Source organism: Neltuma alba, unplaced genomic scaffold (genome assembly GCF_004799145.2).
Source record: "Neltuma alba isolate B1F8T4 unplaced genomic scaffold, ASM479914v2 tig00004377_pilon, whole genome shotgun sequence".
NCBI lineage: Eukaryota > Viridiplantae > Streptophyta > Magnoliopsida > Fabales > Fabaceae > Neltuma > Neltuma alba.
In genome coordinates this window covers 361752-387862 of record NW_021633681.1, presented here as the reverse complement: position 1 = coordinate 387862, position 26111 = coordinate 361752, and the positions used below count along the sequence as shown (strand labels likewise).

The following is a 26111-nucleotide window of genomic DNA, read 5'->3' as shown; positions in this document are numbered from 1 at the left end:
AAACTCAAAAAATGGAGCTTTGTGTTTTGACTTTTGAAGCATCGTTCCAGCCTTACCGGGAAGGGTCGGTCACTACCACCATAATGGTTGAAGTGGGCCTTGGACAAACCACAATCTGCATTTCAGATTTTGGGCCTTGTCCATGCCCTCATCGTTTTAGTATTATAGAACAGAAAAAGCCTGCCCAGTACTCAAGAGCACTCGGAAATCCAAATCCAAAGATCATAGGCAGAATCTATTAAAAGTTAAAACACGACAAAAATAAGCCCAACATTCACCATTTGGTAATGAGTTTTCATTTTAAAAATTTCAAGAAAATATTTCAAAAATATAACAAATATCAAAATATAAAAAAAAAATTGGTACGTCCATTTGTAATTTGATTTTTAAACAAAAAGAAAATGATCAGGGAGTACCTTTAATTCATCTTTTGTTCAAGTAAATATGTTCCAAATGCGTTCAATATTGTTTGCTTGAGGTGTCAAATTTAACAAATATTTTTTCATTACTTTAATTTTGTTTTGGTTTTCATTCGCTAGCGTGTGAAGCTTATGAATTTAACCCCATATTCTCATTTTCTTTGGGTTTTCATTCGCTAGCAACAACAAAGCCTCCATGTCTTCAACCTTTGAGGAGTTTATTTTTACTTTTTCTTAGGAATGATTGTGCCTTTTTCTTCATTGGCATCAAATATGAAGAAGGCAGGAAGAAGGTAAGGAATAGATTTTCATGAGTATTAATCAAATATCATTAAAATTATTAAGGGTTAATATAACTTTTGGTTCCTGAAATTTAGGCATATTTTGGTTTTGGTTCTTCAAATTTTAAACTCATAATTTTAATCTTTGGAATTTAATTCCTCTTACAAGGTCAAAGTGGTGATGTCATTAAATGACATCTAGCTAGATCTTGTATGAATATCAGAGATGGATTTTCCTGAATACCCAACAAGCTTATATGAATGCATTTCACAACTTCATTTCTTGAATAAGCATTCCTCAGACTAGGATCCAGCAATTCGAACGGCTTCACTTCCCTCCAGAGCTTCCAGGCCTGCAGATAACTTGATCCATAGAATGATGTATTCTTCTTGCTACTGATACAATGATCTCTAAAATCAGGACGCCAAAACTATATATATCAAGCTTCACATGTTCTGGAGACATGCAGCGATTACAAAATAGCTTCACACGTTCCTAAACCAAACCAGTCTTAGGAACTGAAACATTCTCGCCTGCTCTCCATCCATATCTAAGGCACAGGAAGCATGGATCGAGACTTGGATCATGAGTATCGCTGTTTGAAATGCTATGGCAATAATTGTCGCAGCCTGAAACCTTGCTTTTATCTGAATAAATAGAGTAAAAAACTAATTAAGTCACAGATGCACACACGCTTCTGATTTTTGTTATAATTAGGGTTGAATAGAATTTGGGAAACGAATCATTTTGTGATGATCAATATGCACTTAATTACTTATCTTTTCTCTATCTTTTCTTCAAGGCTATATGGTTGTATGTCCTGGTAATATAAGAACATGTATATTTCACAATTTAACATGTTTTGTCTAAATAGTTAATTATCTCTAACTATTATTGAACTTCCTAACTGATTAATTGATTATCAAAACTCCTCTAAATAATTAATTTTAACTAAATTTTCTTGATTTATGTAAATTAATTAATTTGAACTTACAAAAAAAATATAAAAAGGAATATAAAAGAAGAAGAATATGACCTGCGAGGAAGATTATCGCAGCAAAGATTTGTTTTATTAATAGTGATCATGCATATCTTCTACGAGATAATCAATGATTGCTAAACCATATTCATTAAAGAGATTATAATCGTATGCAATAACGGAGAGTATATTAGAGGAGCACATGTAGATGTTACTTATTAACGAATATAAAATTGAAGAGGAGCAAAGCCAAGGGGGGCCCTTACTGTTTGATGAAAGCGATCAAGTTGTTAATTCCGGGAAAAAAAAAAGAAGAAAGGACGATAAAATGGTCATCGTACGTACAAATGTTCAGTATGTTCTAACCAGTAGAAATGAGCGAAGAGCTGAAAAGTGAGTCTTCATTAATTGTCGTATATGTGGTTTACAAAGTCAGCCGAGCTTCCAAAACTTTATGAAACTTCACTGCAGGACTAAAAGAGCAAACTGATATTAATTTTATAAAGAAAATGACGTTATTGCCCCTCATAATACTTATTGCAGGGTGACATGTAAAGGGACTAATTTCAGTTGTAAATAAAGATATGTATGTTGCAAATTGACTAGTCCCACTTGCAAATAGGCTCTCTCACACTTATTCACTCACAGACACCTTCTTCAGGTGAAGGAAGTAACATGTAAATAGACAGATTCTAATTATAAATAAATGTATATACGATGCAAATTGACTAGTCTCACTTGTAAATGGGCTTTCTCACATTTATTCACTCACAGAGATCTTCTTTAGGTGAAAGAGGTGACGTGTAAACGGATTAATTCCAATTGTAAATAAATATATGTATGTTGCAAATTGACTAGTCCCACTTGCAAATAGGCTCTCCCACACTTGTTCACTCACGGAGACCTTTTTCAGGTAAAGGAAGTGACATGTAAATAGACTAATTCCAGTTATAAATAAATGTATGTATGTTGCAAATTGTTTAGTTCTACTTGCAAATGGGCTGTCCCACACTTGTTCACTCAAACATATTATTCAGGTGAAGGAAATGACATGTAAATAGATTAATTTCAGTTGTAAATATATATATGCATATTACAAATTGTCTAGTCTCACTTGCAAATGGGCTCTCCCACACTTTTTCACATGAGGGGCAATAGGGTCATTTTCTTTGTAGAGTTAATATCAGTTTGCCTCCTTGATCCTGTAGTGAAATTTCAGAAAGTTTTGAGGGCTCTTTGAAATTAATTTTGTACTGCAGTCCTTGAACGAAATTTTCCCAAAAAAAAAAAACCACGTTTATACTTTTTAATTTGATTTTGATTTTTAATAAATAATTTCTCTTACCTCGAATTCATACTTTTTTAAGAGAGGAATCGGTGTATATATAAATATATATTAAAATATGAACTGTAGTATGATTTGAATAGAATTAATAAAATTTTATGTAATTTCTTTCAAAATTCGTCAGAGGTAGTCATCGACTTTGAAGAAATTAGCTAGTGCGAAACTTCTCTATAATTAATTTCAACTACTATATGACGAGAAATACCTCTCAGGTGGAAAGAGAAATGTCGAATAATGAGCAAGAAAGTTACATAATTAATTTCCTCTATTTTGATTCATTTCATTAGTTTTTCCCTTTTAAATCAAAAGGAATTAAATTTTACCCCTTAGTTTAGAAAATTAACACCATGATTAAGAATAGAAATAGGGAATTGAAACTCAAATTCCAAAACTTTCAAAAATATCACAAACAGTAAATATACCCCACATGCAAAGTGTCAGCAAATTGAGGATATGACAGGGACCTGAAGACGACGTGACATGTCTGCTTCCAATGCAAATGTAAGGTGAACAATGATTGTTTGGGTTCGAAGATTTTGAAATTTGAATACAAACCACACAACATTAATCCTCCTCTTAGAAGGGAAATAACGTGTTAGGTAGTACTAACGAGGATACATGTCAGAAATTGGATCTTCATCCACAGATCTTTGCATAGACCTGCCTGTAGATTGATCCGAGCTGTTCTCAAAGCTTGCCTGATTGTTTGAATCTGTTCTATGGCAATTAAACAAAAAAGCTGGCTGCTGAGGATCTGGCAGGGTGACGGAGTGACTACCTAGCATCACCATAATAAATTGTATCGTTGGTCTCAGAGCTGGATTTTCCTGGATACACAACAAGCTTATATGAATGCATTTAATAACTTCATTTCCTGGACATGAATTTCTTAGACTAGGATCCAGCAATTCCAATGGTGCTCCTTCCCTCCAGAGTTTCCAGGCCTGCAAATGCAATAATATATAATCAATTTGTTTAGATTTTTTATTTCTCTTGCTAGCTACCATTTGAGTTTATTTGCTTTGATAATGTACTTACATAGGTTGCGAGGTTTTCAGCATAATTTGACGCATAGAAAGATGTATTCTTCTTGCCGCTGATGATCTCCAGGATTAGGATGCCAAAACTATATATATCAGATTTGACTGAAATATGACCATGCATTGCATATTCAGGAGCAATGTAACCGCTACAAAATAGCATCTTCACATGATAAATAATCTCTTTTCATGTAGTTCATTATAAATTATGATACAATAAGACATAATATGAAAATGTTGGTTGAAGTGACTTACAATGTACCAACAACTTTACTTGTGTCGGCATGGGTTTGATCAGCTTGGAAAATTCTAGCCATTCCAAAATCAGATATTTTTGGATTCAAATCTTCATCCAACAATACATTACTAGATTTGAGATCGCGGTGTATAATTTTGAGTTGAGAATCTTCATGAAGATAACTTATCCCCCTCGCAATCCCTTCAATAATATTGTATCGATTTGACCAATTCAATTTACCTTTGTTTTCTGCCTCTGTACAGTTAAGAAGCAAATTTAAACAATAAAAGAAAAAGTTAGATTCACATCCCTACTCATATTCAAACAAATTAGTAAACGTTATTTGACTGGATGAGCAATCACATGTGCACCTAAATGCAAAAGCCAATACTGCATAACTTACCAAACAAAAAATTATCCAAGCTTTTGTTGGACAAATATTCATAAACGAGTATCTTTTCTTCCTCTTCTAAACAAAATCCGAGAAACCTGACGAGATTTCTATGTTGAAGCTTTGCCATGGTAACTACTTCATTCTTAAATTCTAGTACACCTTGTTTGGAACTATTTGATAATCTCTTCACAGCTAACTCTTGTCCACCTGGTAAAATGCCCTGCATACATTTAAAATAACAGACCGTTAAAATCTATTTACAAACAAATAATAATTTTATGATTTGGAGAGCGCATGCTTGCGATATCCATCAGGAAAGCAGTATTGTATACCTTGTACACCTCCCCATATCCTCCTTGACCAAGTTTATTGTCGGGGCAGAAGTCGTTTGTTGCTGTTTTGATGCTATCCAAATCAAAATGTAGTGACTCTGAAATCTCAGCTGCATAACCCAACACAAAAAAAATATTGATCAATTGCCCAAGACTTTCTAGCACTCTAGCGATTTGAAGTCCAAACATTATGCCTTTAATCTGAATGCGCAATTAAGAACCATTAGTTCTTTAATTGTTGCAAATTTCTGATATTTTTCATCAAGGGAAAGCTAATCCCATACCAGTTTTAGGAAGTGAAGCATTCTTCCTGGCTCTCCACCATCTAAGGCACAAGAAGCAGAGCGAGACTTGCAATATGAATATCGCCGACTGAACCACTATGGCAATAATTGCCACTGCCGAAATCTTGCTTTTATCTGAATAAATAAGGAAAAAAAAAACTAATTAAGTCCCACACGCACACGCTCTTCTGATTTTTGTTATATTATACAATTTTTAAGAAATAACACTTTTGCTTTTAAATCGACGGTCTTTTCATAACATATACGTTGCGTTCTTGTGTCTGATCTATGGTAAACTAGAAGATATCCATATTGCGATTGCTTACCATTGGAAGCGAAGGCTGACTCTGGCACACGAGGGGAAGGAAGCGACGAAGTCACTCCATAAAAGGGGTACAATTCATACCTTACGTTGCAACTGTAGGCGCGAGCTATGGCCCCTAACCTCCCAAAACAGCAATTCGGATACTCTCCGATTGTTCTTCTCAAACAGTTATAACAGTCATCTCTAGATATATCCGGCGTGCACTGCGCCATAGTATACAGAGTTTGAAAAGAACTGTAGTTTTGTTCTCTCGTCGCATATTTCTTGCTCCCGCTGCCGCCGTACGCCGCTTCTTTCGCCACCACATTCATGGTATCAATCACCAGTTGCATGAAGCTTTTGGGGTCTGCTGCATTGCCGTTGTTGTAGAGGACGCGAGTGGGGTCATCTTGCTCTATGGAGAAGAAATCGGCGTCGGAGTATCGTAACGTGCACTTTTCGTACCAACCCACGGCTCGTGTATAATTGAGGCATTGCCTGATATCTTTGGTTGCCTGGGAAACACATGCTTGACAGGCGGAGACGGCGGTGTCTCCGCGGCAGAGGTAGAGGCCGTAGACAGCGTCGCCATTTTGTCCGACGGTGGTGTTGTAAAAGCCATCGCTACGACTGGCGTTTGAGGAAAGATTTGAGAGTAAGCGATTGAGATTTGAGTGATATGTGCTGTTAGGGGCATAAGTAGGGCCTGAACAATCCACCTGTGGCGTCTGTGCTTTCATTCTAGCAATGAAGAAGAAGACTAGAAGAGCAAGGAGCAGGAAGGCCTTAAGAGAATCCATGAAGTGAATCATCAATTTTCTGGTGATGAAATGTGCGGTTTCACGCTTGGGACATAATACTGGACTCATTTATACACCTTAATGTGAAAGACTTTGAATTTGGAAACCGTTGACTAAGATACATGTGGACGAGGCGGCGCCGCGTCGTAGTCGTGGGTGTCGGCTGCGTGCTTGACTTGTATGTATACCCATCAATTATCCTCCCATCCTCCCAACCAAGTTTTTTTTTGTTTGGACTCACATCCTCCCAACCAATTTAAAGGACTAAAATTTTCATAAAATTAAATTAATTTTTAATATTATCTTTATTAATCACACTCAACCTCATTATATATATTTATCATTCCTTACTACTTCTATATCACAATTTCTAATAATATATATATGTATATATCTAGGGCATATATTGAAAAGGTGTTTAATGCTCCAACAAATTTACAAAATGACTAATAACTATAAGGCACCTTCTAAAAAAATTCCCTAAATGTGGAACTGACGAAGAGAGTAGCTTCCAATTATTATTACTCCTCCTGTCCTTATTATAAGACCCCATTTGACTTTTTATTTGGTCCTAATTATAAGACCCCAATCCATTTTGTCTCTTATATTTATGTATTTTTTTCCAAGATAATCCTTCTAATAATGATAGTTTTAGCCAATATACTTAATTAGCAAGGATATTTTAGGAATGACAACACTTATTTATTATAAATAACCAACTTAACTTACTTCCTTAATCTCCTCAAATAAGTCAATTGGGTCTTATAATTAGGACCGGAGGAGTATTACTATTACCATTAGGACCAACTTTTCTGGGGCCAAAAGTCCAATCAAGTGAAAACCCCTTCTTATAAGGATCGATTTTTTTTTAATTTTCTTTTCTAAACTAAAAGTAGTGGGAATTAATTAATCTTCATTGAATATAAAACCTATTTTATAATATAATTTATAATATAAAATGAGTTTTATATTTAAGACTAGAAGAATACTATGTGATCAAAAATCGAAGTGGATTGATTGGTTCAATTGGCCAACTGGCCAAGTCATCAGTTTGGATATGGGGTTTTACCTAGCGTTGAATTGGTCCAGACTAGTGAACCCGGCGGGTTAACCAAACACACAGAAAATTTAGCTTATGTTTTTTTTTTTGGTTTAAAGTCAAAATATGGTTTATGTTAGACTGCATTTCTTTATTTTAGAGAATGATTTAATTAATAGCCATAAAACTTTTTAAAATTCTGAAGCCCATGCAATATTGCACAGGCAGTTTGCTTTGATCGGTATAGATTAATTAAGATCATATCAGATTAAACATTAAAAAATAAATATTAGCTTAGATGTGAGCCCAACCCATTAGCTCACCAAAAATGACAGGTTTAGATTGACAAAATACCAACTCGTAAAGGTGCGGGCTATTTTAGCCCATACTGCTTTGAGCCCCAACCACGGGCTAACTAGTTGGTTGGTGTGTTAGCCTTTTTTTTTTTTCTCATAAGTTAATTTTCACATCATATTATCTTATTCCAACCCACTGCTCAAGTACCCATATAATATAATAAGCAATTTACTAAAGTTAAAAGGTATTCAATGCGTAGAAGAACAGGATCGTGCCACTGTAAAACACTAAGGAATGGATAGGAAATGGTGGTTAAAGAGCAAAAGAAAAAAGAGATTATATGAATGATTAATGTCGCATAGCTGAGCAGTGACCAATCTTCGTCTTATTTTGCAGAAAATTTCCGATAAGCTAGCACTAGTACATGCAAATATACTCTTCCGGTTCTAAATATAAAACCCTTATACTGATATATATAAGAGTTTTATATTTAAGATTGGAAGAGTAGTTTTTTGTTGTGCTATAATCTTCATCTTTTTGATGTTTTGTTAATTATTTTTTTCAAAATTAGAAAAGAGAGAGAGAATATTACATTTTAAAAAAAAAAACAGACTGGCCAAGGTGTGGGCTATTTCAACCCGCATCGCTGTATTCTGTCCTGTATCTGCACCCCAACCCGTTTTATTAGGTCTACATAACACATATATTGAACATGCGCCAACAAATTTTGATTTATTTAAATTTGGAGCCCACATTATACATATATATATGTTTGTGTATATATTACCCCCATCCTAAATATAAGAGTTAGTTGACTAATTTGAATAGATTAAGAAAATAACTTAAGTTAGTTATTTGTAATAAACAAATGTTGTCTTTTCCAAAATATCCTTGCTAATCAAATGTATTGGCTAAAACGACTATTATTAGGAAGACTATCTTGAAAAAATATATAAATATGAGAGATAAAAAGGATTAGGGTCTTATATTTAAAATCAAAATAAAAGTCAAATATGATTTTATATTAAGGATTAGAGGTATATGTGAAAAATGAAGACCAATTTTTCCGAGTCTTTATTTGTTGGACTCTTCTTTCCGGGTAATCTTTACCCCTTCAAAGGCGCCAAGCCACATACCCATATACTTATTTACTTTTATCCTTGATTGAGGCCGGAAGAAAAATAGAAAGAAAAGTTTTTAGGAGTTTTCTTTCTGAATGTTCTTTTTTCCCCTAACTTTTTTCCTCCATCCAATTCAAACCATATATTTTCGGTAGAAATCTCTTTGTACGGTAATTAAAAAGCTCCGTTAAGTAACAGTTTCCATGAATAAATATCAGTGTCCATGTTTTTGACATCACGGATCTCATCCACTGTCGACTCATACTAGGAATTCAGTACTAAAACAAAGGAACTGAGGAAGACGAAAATTTCACTCTCTTATATAAGAAACTTTTAGAGTATTGTATTTGCGACAGGCATGATAATTAAATTCCTTTGTTTTTTATTTGTCTGTGTTAAATAAGATAAATTATTTTTCTCACGACCACTTCAATTATTACACATTTTGGTTTTAGAGGAAGATCTCGATGTAAGATAATTAACAGATATTTAAAATTGTCATCTGTAAATAACTTATTAATTTGGTCCTAGCTAATTGGGAAGTTAACATTGATCTAATACGTAAAACATATTTCATATATTTATTAATTTTTTTAAATTAAACTTATTATTAATATTCACTCCATCAATAATAATTAAGTAGGAAAGAAAGGGAGGAATAGAATTAAAACGATGCTTATAGTATTTTAAAAAAAATCATATTAACTAATTTAAGTAACATTTTTAATTTATTCTAACTAATTAATTAGGTCTTGAGATTACTATCTATATATAGTCTCTCCCGAAGGTTAATCACGTGGTTAGAATAATTAAGATCGAGTTCATATGGGACAACAAACCATTTCATCCCAGGGAGACAGCGAGGCCTACTTTGCCGACCTCGGGTCCACCTGCTGAAGAAGTCAGGCGCACAGTGAATGTTGAAAATTCATTGCACATACAGTATTAATAATAAAGTTCTTCCAACACGGACACTCATACTTTTTAATTTAGTTTTAATTTTTAATAAATAATTTCTCTGATTTTGAATGCATACTTTTTAGTTCAAATTGAAAAGCTAATCAAGGACATTTGGGATTGCATTTTCTAAAAGAAAGGAACTGATGTAAATATATATGTTAAAATAAGAACCGCCGTGTGATTTAAATAAAAGTCATAAAACCTTATGTAATTTCATTCAAAATTTGTAAGAGGTAGTCATCGACTTCCAAAGAAATTAGCGTAGAACTTTTCTATAATTAATTTATATTATACGGCAGGAGAAATTTCTCTCAAGTACTAACGGGCGTTGCTTCTGGTAAAAAGGGTTTTGGCTGCTTAAACACGAGGACTCAGGTTTCAGTTTGTCAGAATACAAAAAACATCTTTGATAGACCTACCTAGCTCCAGTTAAATCCAACAATGTTCGAATCTGCAGATCCAATCAAATGGTTATATATATATATATATATATATATATATATATAAAGAAAAAAAATCTCTCAAGTGGAAAAAGAAACAACAAATAATGAGTAAGAAGGTAGATAATCTATTTCCTCTGTTTTGATTCACTTCGTTTCTTTGTTTTTCCTTTTAAATCTATTTCAAAAGCAAGTTTTACTTTCCTGGTTTAGAAAATTAACACCTTGAGTAAGAACAACAGAAATAAGGGATTTGAAACTCAAATTTCAAAACCCTAAAAAATATCACAAATATATTCCACATGCATGTGTCAGCAAATTAAGGTGGGGATTGGATGACAGAGACATGAAGACGAGTGAAGTGTCCTTTCAGTGGAGACGTGTGAAGTGTCCAAAGATTTTTTGTTTTTTGGATTTGAAACCCAAACATTAATATTTTGCCATATGAATTTCAGCGTTTATAATACATACGGCTGCTCAAATATTTTTTTTTTTTTGGATTTGAAACCCAAACATTAATATTTTGCCATATGAATTTCAGCGTTTATAATACATACGGCTGCTCAAATATAATCTGTGCCATGAATGCTTTGGCAATCATCCATACAGAAACATCATTGACTACTTACACAAATAACGTGCTTTAATTCATGATGATGCGACACATCTACACCTATTTGACACACTACCAAGTTGAGTACGTAGTTGGGGTGAACAAAGGTACCAACGAGGATGCATGTCAGAAATTGGATCTTCATCCACAGATGGTTGCATAGACTTATTTTTAGATTGATCCGAGCTATCCTCGGAAATTGCTAGACTGTTGTTTGAATCTGTTCTATGGCGGCGATCAAACAAAAATGCTGGCTCCTGAGGATCTGGCAGGGTGACGGAATGACTATTTAGCATCACCATAATAAATTGTGTATCAGGTCTTAGAGCTGGATTTTCTTGGATACACAAAAAGCTTATATGGATGCATTTAATAACTTCATTGCTTGAACAAGATTGTCTTACACTAGGATCCAGCAATTCTAATGGTGTCCCTTCCCTCCAGAGTTTCCAGGCCTGCAAATCCGATAATATATAACCAAGTTTTTAAAATTTTGATCTCTCTAGTTACCATTTGAGTTTAGTTACTTAGCTTTGCTAAGATACTTGCATAGGTTGGCAAGTTTTCAGCATAATTTGTTGCATGGAAAGATGTATTCTTCTTGCCACTGATGATCTCCAGGATTAGGACACCAAAACTGTATATATCAGATTTCACTGAAATATGACCATGCATTGCATATTCAGGAGCGATATAGCCACTACAAAATAGCACACACTACATGGTAAATATTATCTTTTGCCGAATTCATTATAATTATGATACAAAAAATATAATAATACAAAACTGTTTATTTAAGTAACTTACAATGTGCCAACAACTTTACTAGTGCTGGCTTGAGTTTGATCAGTTCCAAAAATTCTAGCCATACCAAAATCAGATATTTTTGGATTTAGACCTTCATCCAACAATATATTGCTAGATTTGAGATCATGATGTATGATTTTCAATTGAGAATCTTCATGAAGATAAAGTATTCCCCTTGCAATGCCTTCAATAATCTTGTATCGATTTGACCAATTCAATTTAGTTTTGTTTTCCAGTCCTATATGGTTAATAAGATGCAAATTTAAATAATAATATAAAAGGTTAAATTCACATCCCTACTCAAGTTCGAACAAATTGTTAATAAAAATTATAAGACCGGATCCATAATTGATTGCAAAAAATAATTCTGCATAACTTACCAAACAAAAAATTATCCAAGCTTTTGTTGGGCAAAAATTCATATATGAGTATCTTTTCTTCTTCATCCAAACAAAATCCAAGAAACGTTACAAGATTTCTATGGTGTAGTTTTGCCATTGTAACTACTTCATTCTTAAATTCTAGTACACCTTGTTTGGAACTACTTGATAATCTCTTCACAGCTAACTCCTGTCCACCAGGTAAAATGCCCTGCATATGAAATAACCAAATATTAAAAATTATTTGTAAAAAAAAATTAGTTTTATGATTTTGAGAGTGCTTGGGATATATACATCAGAAAAATAAAATTTTATACCTTGTACACCTCGCCATACCCACCTTGGCCTAGTTTATTGTCGGGGGAGAGGTCGTTTGTGGCTGATTTGATGGTATCCAAATCAAAATGTAGAGACTCTACACTTGAAGTCTCACCTACATGACCCAACACACAAAAATTGCTCAATTTCCCAGGACTTTCTTGCTCTCTATAGTTATTTGAAGTACAAACATTGTATGTTTAATTTCAATGGTCAATTGAGAAGTGTTAGTTCATTAATTGTAGATCAAAATGTGGGTTAGAATTAATTAAAATCAATAAATACGTAAGAGGTATAATTTTCCTTTCAAATATACCCTCATGATTATGAAGATAGCAAGTGAGAGAGAATGGGTGAGGAAAAAGATGAGAGAGAATGAGTGGAGAGAAAAAAAAAAAAAAGAGACAAGATATATATTTAATTAATTAGGTAAAAATGAAAAAAGTGTATTAAATTTTCAGACAAATACAAAGTTTTGCTCATACACAAAACCAGCCTGATGTAAGAGAATGTTACTTGCATAAAATCGGAAGAAGTGTTATTCGTTAGGAATGGAAACTTTAATTTATTACTTGCATGTAATTAAACTTTAATTAATTAAAATGAAAATTGAACGTTTGTCTAAACATGAAAGCTGATCCCATACTAGTTTTAGGAACTGAAGCATTCTTCCTTGCTCTCCACCACCTAAGGCACAAGAAGCAGAACGAGGCTTGCAATATGGCTATCGCGGTTTGAACCACTATGGCGATAACTGTCCTACCCGAAATCTTGCCCTTATCTGAATAAATAAAAAAACTAAGGGTGTGTTTGGATGAAACCAAACCGTGGTTTGGAAAAGTGATTCTGGAGAATAGATTCTGGAAAGAATAGATTTTATGAAAAAGTGATTTTGAGAAGTGAGAGTGTTTGGATAGTTGTTATCAGAAGCATTTTTTATATATACAAATTACTAAAAAAAAGAAATAAGTTAATATGATAATTACAGAAAAAATAGATTTTATGATATATTTTAATTTAGAGGAATAAAATTGTTAATAATATATTTTTTATTAACATAATTAATAATACATAAGATAATATAATTAATAAATAATTAATATGTATATATATTTATAAAATATAAGATTAAATATGTTTATAAAAAAATATGTTTATAAAAAAAATAACAAGATACATATCCTATAGGCTCTCACACTCTCCCTTTTTTCTCCAAAAGCAAAAATTTTTTGCTTTTTCCAAAACCATGATTTTAGTTTTTGAGGGGGGTGTTTGGATAGCATTTTGTGCAAACCATGGTTTGGGCTTCCAAACCATGGCTTGCAAGTGCATCTAAACGGTGCCTAAGTCACACACATACACACTCTTCTGATTTTTATCTAAATTATATAATTTTTAATTAAAAATATTTTATTAACTTAAACACGTATTCTTTGCGCTTGAGTTTTTAAATCGAGGGTCTTTTCTTAAATTTATAACTAAACTGAAATATAAAGTATTTGTCAATAAGAAATTTTATGTATATTTCAAAGATAAAAATTCCGCGCAATTTACTTGCATGAACTAATTTATGAATCAAACAACACGTCACACCACATCAATCAATTGTAAATCTATCAGAAGTGTTTTATAAGTTTAGTTTGTCTCCACACAAAAAAAAAAACCAGTCTTCTCAAGTCAAACTCTACTCAGATCTTATATTAAGTACATAAAGTAGTATGATCTTTGACAGGAAAAACTCATATACATCGCTATAGGCCAAAAAAAAATTATATTACTTGTACGCTAACACATGCGCAGTTGCAACCTGTGCCATCTAATTGAAAATAGTCAAAGGGGCATGGTCAAAGAGACCCATATAGCAAAAGCAGGTTTATAAGTTCAAGAGGCTAATTTTTTGAGATTAGGCACATACAATTGATTATATTTTCTGGCAATAATTTTTTTTGGGTATAACTCAGAGTATCTTTAAGTCACTTTAAGCCAACAAGTGCGCTTTCCGAGATTCAAACTTGTGTTATCTTCTTCACAGGAGGTGAGACCACCTACTATTTCAAAGCTGTTTATTTTCTAGCAATAATTGAGGGGACATATTTGTGCTGATACTCATCAACTCACTTCTAAATTTTCATAACATCACACACTATGCTCTTGTTTTAGATTTATTATATTTTAAAACAAGAAGATATCCTTACGATTGCTTACCATTGGAAGTGAAGGCTGACTCTGGCACACGAGGGGAAGGAAGCGACGAAATCACTCCATAAAAGGGGTACAATTCATACCTTACGTTGCAACTGAAGGCGCGTGCGATTGCCCCTAGCCTCCCAAAACAGCAATTCGGATACTCTCCGATTGTTCTTCTCAAACAGTTATAACAGTCATCTCTAGATATATCCGGTGTGCACTGCGCCATAGTGTACAGAGTTTGAAAAGAACTGTAGTTTTTTTTCTTTCGTCGCAAATTTCTTGCTCCCCCCGCCGCCGCCGTACGCCGCTTCTCTGGCCACCGCATTCATGGTATCGATCACCAGTTGCATAAAGCTTTTGGGGTCTGATGCGTTGCCGCTGTTGTGGAGGACGAGAGTGGGGTCATCTTGCTCTATGGAGAAGAAATCGGCGTCGGAGTATCGTAACATGCACTTGTCGTACCAACCCACGGCTTGGGTAGAATTGAGGCATTGCCTGATATCTTTGGTTGCCCGGGAAACACATGCTTGACAGGCGGAGACGGTGGTGTCTCCCCGGCAGAGGTAGAGGCCGTAGACGGCGTCGTCGTTTTTTCCGACGGTGGTGTTGTAAAAGCCACCAATGCTATTGGCGTTTGAGGAAAGCGTTGAAAGCAAGCGATTGAGATTTGAGTGATATGTGCTGTTTGGGGCGTAAGTAAGGCCTGAACAATCCACCTGTGGTTCCTGTGCTTTGATTCTTGCTATGAAACAGATTAGAAGAGCAAGGAGCAGGAACGCCTTAGTGGAATCCATGAAGTGAATCTTTAATTTTCTGGTGATAAAATGTGCGGTTTCACAGCATGATGCTCGACCTATTTATACACCCACCTAGAATTTTGATTCGGAACCTCTTCTCTTCCCTTTCCATCCTCTTTCTTCCTCTTCTTTTTTTTTTTAAACGTTAGATTTATATATTTCAATAATTTAGATTTTAATTTTTTATAAACTATTTATAAAAAAATTTAAAAAACATTTAGTGCACTTACAAATCATTAAAATTAAATTTTAATATAGTTTATAATTTATAATTTATTTATTTTTTATAATTTAACATTTTAATAATAGTTTTAAAAAGATTTAAATCTGAACTGTTAAAATATTAATCTAACGGTTAAAAAAAGAAGAGAAGGGAAGAGAATGAAAAGGGAATAGGAGAGGTTCTCGACAGCTAGAATTTAGAAACAGTTCACCAAAAGCTTGTTTGGCATCACGTAAAGTTTTTGAACTTTGTGGGGATAAAAAATTAATAATTAGCATGATTTTGAAGGTAAATTTCTATGCCCAAAAAAATTTAAACGTTAAAGCAACTTTTTTCCCCTGAGTTTTGGCTTTCAAATCTTTTTTTCCCCCTTAGATTTAAATCTTTTGAATATGAATTTTTAATATATTATTCGAATAAGTTTCTATCAAAATAACTCATCTTTGTTAAAATTTATTTAAACATAAATTATATTACCCTAATTAATTTTTATCTCAACTCTTTAATTTGTAAGAGTCATTTTACTTATATTAATCTGAACTAACCTTAAAAGACATGTGAATAGGACTACGTGGTGGCTGCGTTGTGCACCCTCCAACTCTAATCACTCCCGAATAATTTATGTGCTCAATAAAAAAATAATCCAACTTTAAACGTTCCCCCCCCCCTCAACTTCAATATGCAAGAGTCATTTTAAATGTTTATTCTTTATCTCAATTTCAATTTGTAAAAGTGATTTAAAATGAAAGTCACTTTTACCAATAGAAAGAAGTCTTAAAACACATGTGAATGGGACTTGGTGGTGGCTGCGTGACTTGTATACGCTCCAACTCCAACCATTCCGGAATAATTTATATGTGCCATAAAAAATAGTTAAAATATTAAGGTTATCATGAAATTAAATTAATTTTTAATATTATTTTTATCACCCCCAGTCCGCAACCCCATTACTCTGTGCTGCTGGTATTAATTTATATCCGTTCTTACCACCTCTATATCACAATTTCTAATACTCCTCTGGTCCTATTTATAGGACAGAGAAAAAAGATATTTTTTGATCTTATTTATAAGGCACTAAGAGAAATTTTATATAGATATGTAATTTTATCCGTCATTTATTATTATGTTGACTTTGTTTACATGAGGTATGATGTATATTAAATAGGGATAAAGTTGAAATATTATTGAATTTTAAATAAAAATTAATGAAGTTTAAGATTGTTTTTAGTTTGTGCAAAATAGATTGAAAGTGGCTTATAAATAGTATTAGAAGATTACTAATATACTATAATAGGGCATATATCAAAATACATATTTAATGCTCCGACAAATCAGGAAATTAATACCTGTCTATCTGTATTGATATTTTTGAGTGAGGTGACTTTTGTAAGGAAATTAGCAGAGAGGAAATTAATCGATGCATGGCATAATAAATACCTATGCTGATATTATTAACCAAGTTAAGGGATACTCTATCCAAATTTTTGGATTAATCCTGTCCTTTTTATATATGATCTACTGTATTTTGAGGTTGTCTAAGCATTAAATGTATATTTACTAATTGTATCTTTCATCAATTGCATTATCCTTTTTTCCCTACATCCTCTTTTATTTTTTATTTTTAAATTTCTCGCTCTCTCTCGCCTAACTTGTGCTAAACAGGGGTATGTTTGAGAAAAAGAATTCTTTATATATTTATTATTTTTAATTAAAATTAACAGATTTCTTAAACCATGTATTTGATAAAATAAAAAGGATAAGAAGTAAACTTGCCAGAAATAAAACTCTTTCCACTAAATCTGCTATTTAAACTCCCAACCATTTAGATATATTAGGAAAAAAAGAAGAAGCTTATATCGCCTATTTGACCTAAAAAGAAAGTGAGAATTACAATAAAGTCTTAAGGAAGAAAATAATTACATAACAAGTTCTAAAAGTTGTCATTTCTTGTTTTAAAACTTGCTATTATAAACTGTTTAAGTTATTATTGAAATTTTTTAATAATTATTTTATTTTATTGAAATCTTATTGTAATTTCCCCAAAAAGAAAAGATGCTTGTGTCGCTTAAGCTAGCATGAGCTAGTTTTGCATGAATAGTTTCTTTTTCCGAAAAAATAAGCTTAAAGGTTAAATTAAAAAAACAGGTATAAATCATGGGGGAAATGAGGGAGAAACCTCGGCATTCGTACGATAAGAATACACTTTTTTTTTTTAATAATAAAGCAAAAACAAGAACTAAATTTAAAAGTAATATAAATTATTAAAAAGTAATTAATTAATTTTTATTGACCCCAGGTCAATATAATACCATGAAATATAAAATCCGACCGAATTGACAGGCTCAATTGGTGAATTCCAAGTTATTGGTTTGGAAATATGATTAGATTAAAAACTTAATAAAATACTCTAACTATCCCTTTGTTTTATCTTAATTACACAGACTTCTCATATATTTTGAAAATGTACATTCAAGTCCAAACCATGCATAAATAATATTTTGAAAAGATTTTAAAAATATGCTTTTGAATTAAAATTTCTATTGAAACAAAACTGATTTAATAATTTATCCTTATACTACATTCCTAATTTACTTTCGATGGTTTGCAAAATTAGGGGGAAAAAACGGGAGCAGCAAGAACAGCCATAGGGAAGTTAAGTGCAGCAATGGAGAACTGAGGAAGCAAAAAGGATGTATTTTTCCAAATCAAAACTCATATTTGTCCCTCACCCTAGTTCCAAGCTCGTTCTCGTTTTAATTTTCTTTTCTTTCTTTTTTTCCTTTCGTTTTCACGGATACCGTCTTCTTCCCTCATTCTTGTTGGCATCCTATAGAACATGAAAATAGTTTCATAACGGTGAAAATAATTTTTTGAAACTTGCCAAAAGGATTTGCTTGATGAGCCAAACTGTTTTAATTTGGCAAAATAGTTTTAAATAATCATAGTTGTTGGCACTCTCTTTTTATTTTAATTCAGAATGACTCGTGATTCTCCTTGCTCTCTCTATATATATAGTTTAATTTGATGCAAATAATGTGCTATTTCCATAAGTATATACAGCGGTACGGTTGAGGTAGAATGCAAAGAATCTTGGAAATTTAAAAAAAAAATTTAACTGATGTGATAGGGGACAATCGTTATATAATTATGACTTAGTATTACAGTAGTAATTTTGAAGATTATTAAGTCAAGAAGAACTCGTAACAAATTAACCTCCCTTAACTGCTCCAATAATACCTTCTGTTGCTCCTTCATAGTAGGATTTAAGTTTTGTTGTTTTCTTTTGTAATAGGATTTTAGTTTTTTTCCTTTATTTTTATTTTTAAATAATTATTTGCTTAATATTTTGTTATGAGTTTTAGCATTGGCCGTTGAGGTTAAAAGCTTGACTAAAAATTTGATTAATTATTGTAATAAATATATACTTGACTAAATATGTTTATAAATAATAAATGCGAGTACAAAAATATGTTTAATAATTCTAAATTCTAAATTTAAATGTTTTATACAATCTCTCGAACTTGCCATTAAGAAAACAAAATAAATAAGTTTCAATAAATTTGTTGAAAAATTCAAAACATAAAATTTTATAATATAATCAAAATTACTAAATTTTATAACATGTTAGATTGTTGAGGTAAATGGAACTTAACTATATCAGAGGTTGCTGTAAATTATATTTTAATTTTACGGAATGTTTATATATATATATATATATGTATATAGGTTTTAAAAATGTAGGGAAGATATGTGTAATTAAAGCAGGACCGAAGAGTGATTAGAGTATTTCGTTTAGAAAATTTTGATCCGACATAAACTTCTTAATCTAGTGTTAAATGGGTCCAAATTAGCGAATCTCGGTGGGTTAATTAACTAGTTTATCGTGTTGGAAATCAAAAGTTTGCACAATAAGCGGAGAAATTTAGGGGAGGAATGGAAAATCGGGAAAAAGTGGGGACAGCCTTTTTGTAATTTTTCCCAACACAATATGTAATGTTATACCAAAAAAAAAAAGAGAATTAACTTATGTTGGATTGCATCCTCTTATAATTTTAGAGCATAATTTACTTGGCATAAAAATTTGAAGAGTGTGTGTGTGTATGCACACAAGCTACTTCGGTATAGATTAAGATCAGATTAGATCAAAGCATTGAAAAAGAAAATATTAGATTAGATGAGCGCACAAACGTGCACACACCTATATATCAAAATCTGGCTACAAATTTTTGTTTATTTAAATTTGGAGCCCACAGGTGGAATGCATATTAAATATTATACGCGATAGTGAAGATCGACGACTTTCCTTCCTGATGCCCCTTGCCCCACAGGAAGAAAAAATAAAGGGGAAAAATAATAGAAAATTAAAGAAAACTCTCGAAAATATATAGGAATTATTTCTTTTGTTATTTTTAGAAAATTTTCCTCTTAATTTTTTTTCCTCCATCCAAATCAATTTCTCTTTGCTGAATATCATATTGCTCACCAAAAACCTCTTTCTACGATAATTAAAGATAAGAGTCCATGTTTTGACACCACGGATCTCGATCACTGTGCACTCACATTAGGAATTGTTTAGTAATCATTATTCATTGCAATATCGTAATATCAACAATTTCAAATTTAGCATGCCACATAAAAATTAAACAACATTAGTTTTGTACGAACCATGAATTTTCTTCCGTCCCATGGAGGACGCCTTTCTTTTTAACGCGACAATGAAGAGTGACGACCCACTTTTTGGGTCTCCCTTATTGTCTTTTGCTCAAAACATTTAACAATGATCACTTTCCCTTTTGCTCTCTTCACTTATTAAATTCCATTCTAAGATCGACATAGATCCTCTCAAGATTTTCTTTCTTTAATTATTACAATTGTTCAAATATCAACTGTGTAATGAATGGTTTGACAATCATTAACAGAAACATCATTCATTACCGAGAGAAAAAGATGTATGATAAGCTTTCATATCATATACAAATAATTTGTCTTAATTCTTGATGATACACCTATTTAAACTTCCTTTCGCCATAATTTTTACTCCGAAACACTAGTTTCAATCTTAATGAATCGTTGATGTATCTACTGAGTTGAGTACTTAAGTAAACAAGGATATATTGGCGAGGATACAAGTCAGAAATTGGATCTTCATCCACAGACCGTTGCATAGACTTGCTTGTGGATTGATCCGAGCTATTCTCAGCCTGCTAGACTGTTTGACTCTGTTCTATGGCGTTCAAACAAGAATGCTGGGTGATGAGGATCCAGCAATTCTAATGGATTTTCCTGGATGCACAACAAGCTTCTATGAATGCATTTAAGAACCTTATTTCCTGGACATGAATTGCGTAGACGAGGATCCAGCAATTCTAATGGCGATCCTTCTCTCCAGAGTTTCCAGGCCTGCAAATTCAATCATATATAATTATTTTGTCAATATTTTGGTCTCCCTAGCTATCTAACATTTTAGTTTATTCACTTTGATAGTATACTTACATAGGTTTGCAGGTTTTCAGCATAGTTTGATTCATAGAAAGATGTATTCTTCTTGCCACTAATGATCTCCAAGATTAAGGCACCAAAACTATATATATCAGATTTGAAAAAAAATACGAGCATGCATTGGAGCGCCGTAGCCACTACAAAATAGCACATATTAGATGGCAAATAATCTCTCTTGCGTAGTTCATTATAAATTATTATAAAAGGACTAAAATAAAATTGTTGATTCAAGCAATTTACAATGTCCCAACAACTTTATTTGTGCTTGCTAGAGTTCGATCAACTCTGAATATTTTAGCCATACTAAAATTAGAAATATTTGGATTCAAATATTCATCCAACAGTAATTGCTAAATTTTAGATTGCGATGTATAATTTTAAATTGAGAATCTCTATGAAGATAAAGTATTCCCCTTGCAATGCCTTCAATAATCTTGCATCGATTTCTCCAATTCAATTTACCTTTATTTTCAGGTCCTCATAAAGGGTTATATTCACATCTCTACCAAGTTCAAACAAATTACTAAAAAGAATTATTTCGTTTACCTAAATTCAAAAATTAATTCTGCATAACTCACCAAACAAAAAATTATCCAAGCTTTTGTTAGGCACAAATTCATACACAAGTATCTTTTACTTCTTCATCCAAACAAAATCTGAGAAAACCTACAAGATTTCTGTGTTGAAGTTTTGCCATCGTCACTACTTTGCTCTTAAATTCGGGCAAAGCTTTGTTGGAACTGCTTGATAGTCTCTTCACAGCTAACTCTTATCCACCAGGTAAAATGCCCTGCATAGAAGGTAACCAGCTACAAAAATCAATTTATAGACAAAAATAATTTATGTTTCAGAGTGCTTGCGATATCCATCAAGAAAATAGAATTATATACCTTGTACCCCTCGCCATATCCACCTGAAAATAACTTGTCCAAGTTTGTTGTCGGGGGAGAAGTCGTTTGTGGCTGATTTGATGTCATCGAAAATCAAAATGCAGCGACTCTGCACTTGAAATCTCAGCTACGTATAATTAATTTCCCAAGACTTTACAAACATTATATGTTAACTTTGAATGGTCAATTGAAAACTGTTAGGTCATTGCAAATTTCTGATATTATTCATGAATGGAAACATACTAGTTACCGTGTAAAGTGAAAATTGCACGTCTATCTAAACACGAAGGCTAATTCAATGCCCGTTTTAGGAACTGAAACATTCTTGCGTGCTCTCCGTCTAAGGCACAGGATGCAGGGCGAGACTTGCATTATGAATATCGTCGTTTTTGAAGTACTATGGCAAAGAAAACATGTATATTTGACGACTTAGATATTCAGTCTCATATACTTGATATACTTTTCCTGGAAGGAATAATAACTGACCTTTGGAAGGAGGTGGTGGTCGAGGAGGCGCTTCCTGGTAAAAGGGGTACGTTTCGTTCCTTAAGTTTTCCTCCCCCTCCATTTCCATCGCAGCATATATGCAATTTGTCGATACATCTATTGAGACTGTTGTAACAATCAATCTCAGATATAGCCGACGGGCACTGCGCCATATATAGAGGATCAAAACTCAAAAGCACAATAGTCTTCTTTCTTGGCAAATTTCTTCCTTCCGCCTTCAGATGCCTCCTTCACAACCACTCCCAAGGTTTGACCCAAACGCTTCATAAAGCTAGTGGTGTCTGTTGCCTTGGTGTTAATAGTTAAAAATGACCTAGGATCTTCTACCATTTTGTTGAAGAAATTAAATACCAGTCGCCGGAGAAACGTATCCAGCACTCGTCATACCAACCGACAGCTCCTTTATTGTTGGGGCGTTTCTGAAGGATATCTTTGACTCCGCCGGAAACAGATTTTTGACAAGTCTGGACATTGGCATAGCCGAGGCACTAGAAGATGCCATAGAGGGTGTTGTTGTTATTTTTCTACCCCGCGATGGTGTTGTAAAATCCATGACGACTTTGATTGGCGTTGGAGGAAAGGGAAGAACGTACGCCATGAACATTTGTCTGAAATGTGCTGTTCTGTGCGTAAGTAAAATCTGAACAATAGTGATGAAGCTAAGCGAATCATTTTGTGATGATTAATGCCGTTTCATGCGCTGGCGGCGTAATATATATGCATGTACCGTACGCATAAGTCTCTTAAGTCCTTTTGCTTCTCATTTATGCTTATAGTCTTTGTTACTTTGGAACTTTCAACGCGGCAGATTTAGAATTTGTAAACCAGTGACAAGAGATGTGGACTGGACTAAAATCGTACTACTCCTCTCTTTCAATTTGTTGGACAAAATTTTGGAGAACTAACTGCACTTGACCCCCTGACGTGGAATTTCCACCATTAGTTATGGAAGTCGTCTCACGTGGACTGAATTTTCAGCCTTCATTTATCGTATGTCTGACTTTTTGAGCCCCCATACATACGACAATGAAGGCCCTCTTTTTCAAGGCTTCCCTATTATTAATTTACTATTGGATCAAATAAAACGTTTGTATGATAACTTCCTCATAGCTAAATTTCTCCCTTGACGGCAATCGAATTAAACACGATCAATGAGTATGAGATGTACTCTCCTGTAGTCTTATTTATAAGTCATTTTTAATATAGTTTGTCAAAACATATAAGTAGAACTAGAGGAGTATATGATAAACTTTCATCATCATCCATGTCAATGCCGAAATCATCAAATAGGAATAGCATACTGTTAAATAATCAATTAAATTATTTTTTTTCCATACAACACTGAAAATAATAGTCATATAGTAGTATGTTGCTTGTCTCTCCTTCCCTGTAAATACTGGTCTTCTCATCATTAGACGAAATTTTGGTCAGAACACAATTAATAATATTGCTAAAGTGTACGTGAATAACCTTACTCAGTGATTTGGTTACTTAAGTGTACGGTATGGAAAAAATATATGCTAAGAATAATCCTCTCTGGAAATTAGTGGGGGACACATCTAACTACGGACGGTAATCTTATTATTGGCGCTGACGGCCCAGATGTAATGTTTGGAATTGTGGTTACTTCACTGTGAAGATCCTGAGGCATGCATTAAAGTGTGCAGAAGATGTTCACTCTGGAGAGCTTGGAAATAAGGTAACAAGTCTCTTTAAGGAACGCGTAAGTAGGAATAAGTCCTCCATCACTACAATTTATTATACAGTTAGCCTAAATTTTTTTTTTTTGGGTTGCCCGCCCAGTTCACCATTGCTCCGATTACATCTGAATCTGATCTGCATCATGTACCTGGCTGTGGTGGGTGAGTCTCCCAACAGGGATTTCTACATACGCTGAGACTCAAACTCGAGATTTCACTTAAACGGTACCAAGCCGCTTATTACTTAAACCAACCCCCGTTGGTAGTTAGCCTTAAATTTTGTTGCAACTTTTCCTGCTTACAACTCCACATTTTCAATGGTCCACCTTTATTGGGCTCTTCCATCCTTCTTTTAGGTTCAAGACTTCCAGCGTTAGTACAAATTAAACGAGCTGCTTTTTCAGAACACATGGTTTTACTTTTAGAATGATTCAACGCTGGCTAGCTTGCCAAATCTTACGTGTGTCGCAGACAACTTATGGTTGATCAAATTAAAAGTGCATAAATTAACTACCTAGCATTTCGTATTTCGAGCTTAAAAATGGTCACAAAAATTTGCCTCTGTACATGAGTTTTATGTTACGACGTCTACATTATTTCAATGCTCAAAGATGGACACAAAAATTTGCCTCTATATATGAGATTTGCGTTACGATGTCTACATCTCAATTCTTACACAGAAATATATCTAGCTTGAACAATGATATCTTTAACCAGCGTTGTGTTGGATAAAATCTAGAGAGCACCATCTCTTCTTGAGTATTGTTCACCTACACATTAAGTAATGGAAAAAAAAAATCGGGAAGTATAATGATATAATCAAAAATTAATAAATGATTAATGTTTTCATCTATTCTTCTTCGCATCTGCGAAAATGGCCGTGAAGAAATTTTGTTTATTTAAATTTTTAGGCCTTTTTAAACGTGAAAATGTTTTCAAGTCTTCATTAATTGTCATTTATCATTAGACTCTTCTTTCCGCGTCAATGCCGAAAGAAAATAGGAACAACATATTGTTAAATAAATAATTGGATTGTTTTTCCAGACATTACACGGGTTACATAATAATCTAAGAAAAAAGTATTTTACCTAAATGATAGTTGAAAAGGTAGGAAAAAATGAAAAATTTCAGGGTGAGGACATATAGATATAAAAAACTTTTTGCTTAAATAATTTTTTTTTCATTTAGATGAAGAATTCAAAATTTATGTTCAAATGATAAAAAGGTAGAGATAAAAAAATTAAAAAATCTCAAAAAAAAGACAGTTGAATTTCAAAATTTTAAATCAAGAATTACTACAAAAATATATTGTCATTTGCTTTTTGGGTGTATTTATTTTTTATGAGTATAGTAACCAATACTGATTTAAAATTTTGAAATTCAACAGTGTTTTTTTGGGATTTTTCCAAAAATACATACAACTATCTACCTTTATTAGAGTAGTTTTCTGATTACAATACTGTAAGGTGAAAAAACATAAATCCGAAGAATAATATTTGAAAATGAGAGAGGGACATCAAACTGACCGTAATCTTTTGCTTAAAACTTTTGACAATGACAAGTGACAACTTGATCGCTTTCCCTTTTTCTTCTCTTCATTTATTAAAGTCGATTTTAACTAAGATCTACCATGCATATCTACGTACCTCCTCTTATGAATTTTTCTCCATCATTCCAGTTGTTCAAATATCAACTGCGTATAGTGAATGGATTGAGAATCATTAACAGAAACATCATTCATTATTGAGTAAAAGATATGTATGAAAAGCTGTCATGTTATCCTCCCCTCAGAGGGTAAAATTTACAAATACAAGCAACTTATCAGATTTAATTTCTTGATATACTTTGCCTAGTTAAACTTTCTTTCGAAACTAGTTTTGTCTTTGAACACTGGTTTCAAGCTTTCATCAATG

At 33.1% G+C, this 26111-nt stretch overlaps 1 protein-coding gene across 1 annotated transcript; it reads right to left on the bottom strand.

Annotated features, from left to right (window-relative positions):
* Positions 1-3389: 3389 nt before the first annotated feature.
* Positions 3390-15376, bottom strand: LOC114744530 (cysteine-rich receptor-like protein kinase 7). The gene is made up of 15 exons (XM_028932697.1): positions 14924-15376; positions 14598-14799; positions 12392-12507; positions 12075-12285; positions 11695-11932; positions 11437-11587; positions 11003-11342; positions 5640-6476; positions 5314-5448; positions 5030-5139; positions 4707-4917; positions 4321-4558; positions 4064-4214; positions 3644-3969; positions 3390-3509 (listed from the first exon to the last, which is right to left on the bottom strand). The coding sequence occupies exons 1-15, from the start codon at positions 15374-15376 to the stop codon at positions 3404-3406; spliced, it is 3825 nt and encodes a 1274-aa protein (XP_028788530.1). The 3' UTR covers positions 3390-3403.
* Between the last annotated feature and the right edge of the window lie 10735 nt (positions 15377-26111).

What these genes read in the sequence shown, in the direction of transcription:
- LOC114744530 (XM_028932697.1), bottom strand. Translation starts at nt 15,376, where the DNA reads ATGGATTCCACTAAGGCGTTCCTGCTCCTTGCTCTTCTAATCTGTTTC. An exon ending in GTCAGCCTTCGCTTCCAATG is followed by an intron (nt 5,449 to 5,639) that starts GTAAGCAATCGC and finishes TTATTTATTCAG; the next exon opens with ATAAAAGCAAGATTTCGGCA. An exon ending in AGTAAAGTTGTTGGTACATT is followed by an intron (nt 4,215 to 4,320) that starts GTAAGTCACTTC and finishes GCTATTTTGTAG; the next exon opens with CGGTTACATTGCTCCTGAAT.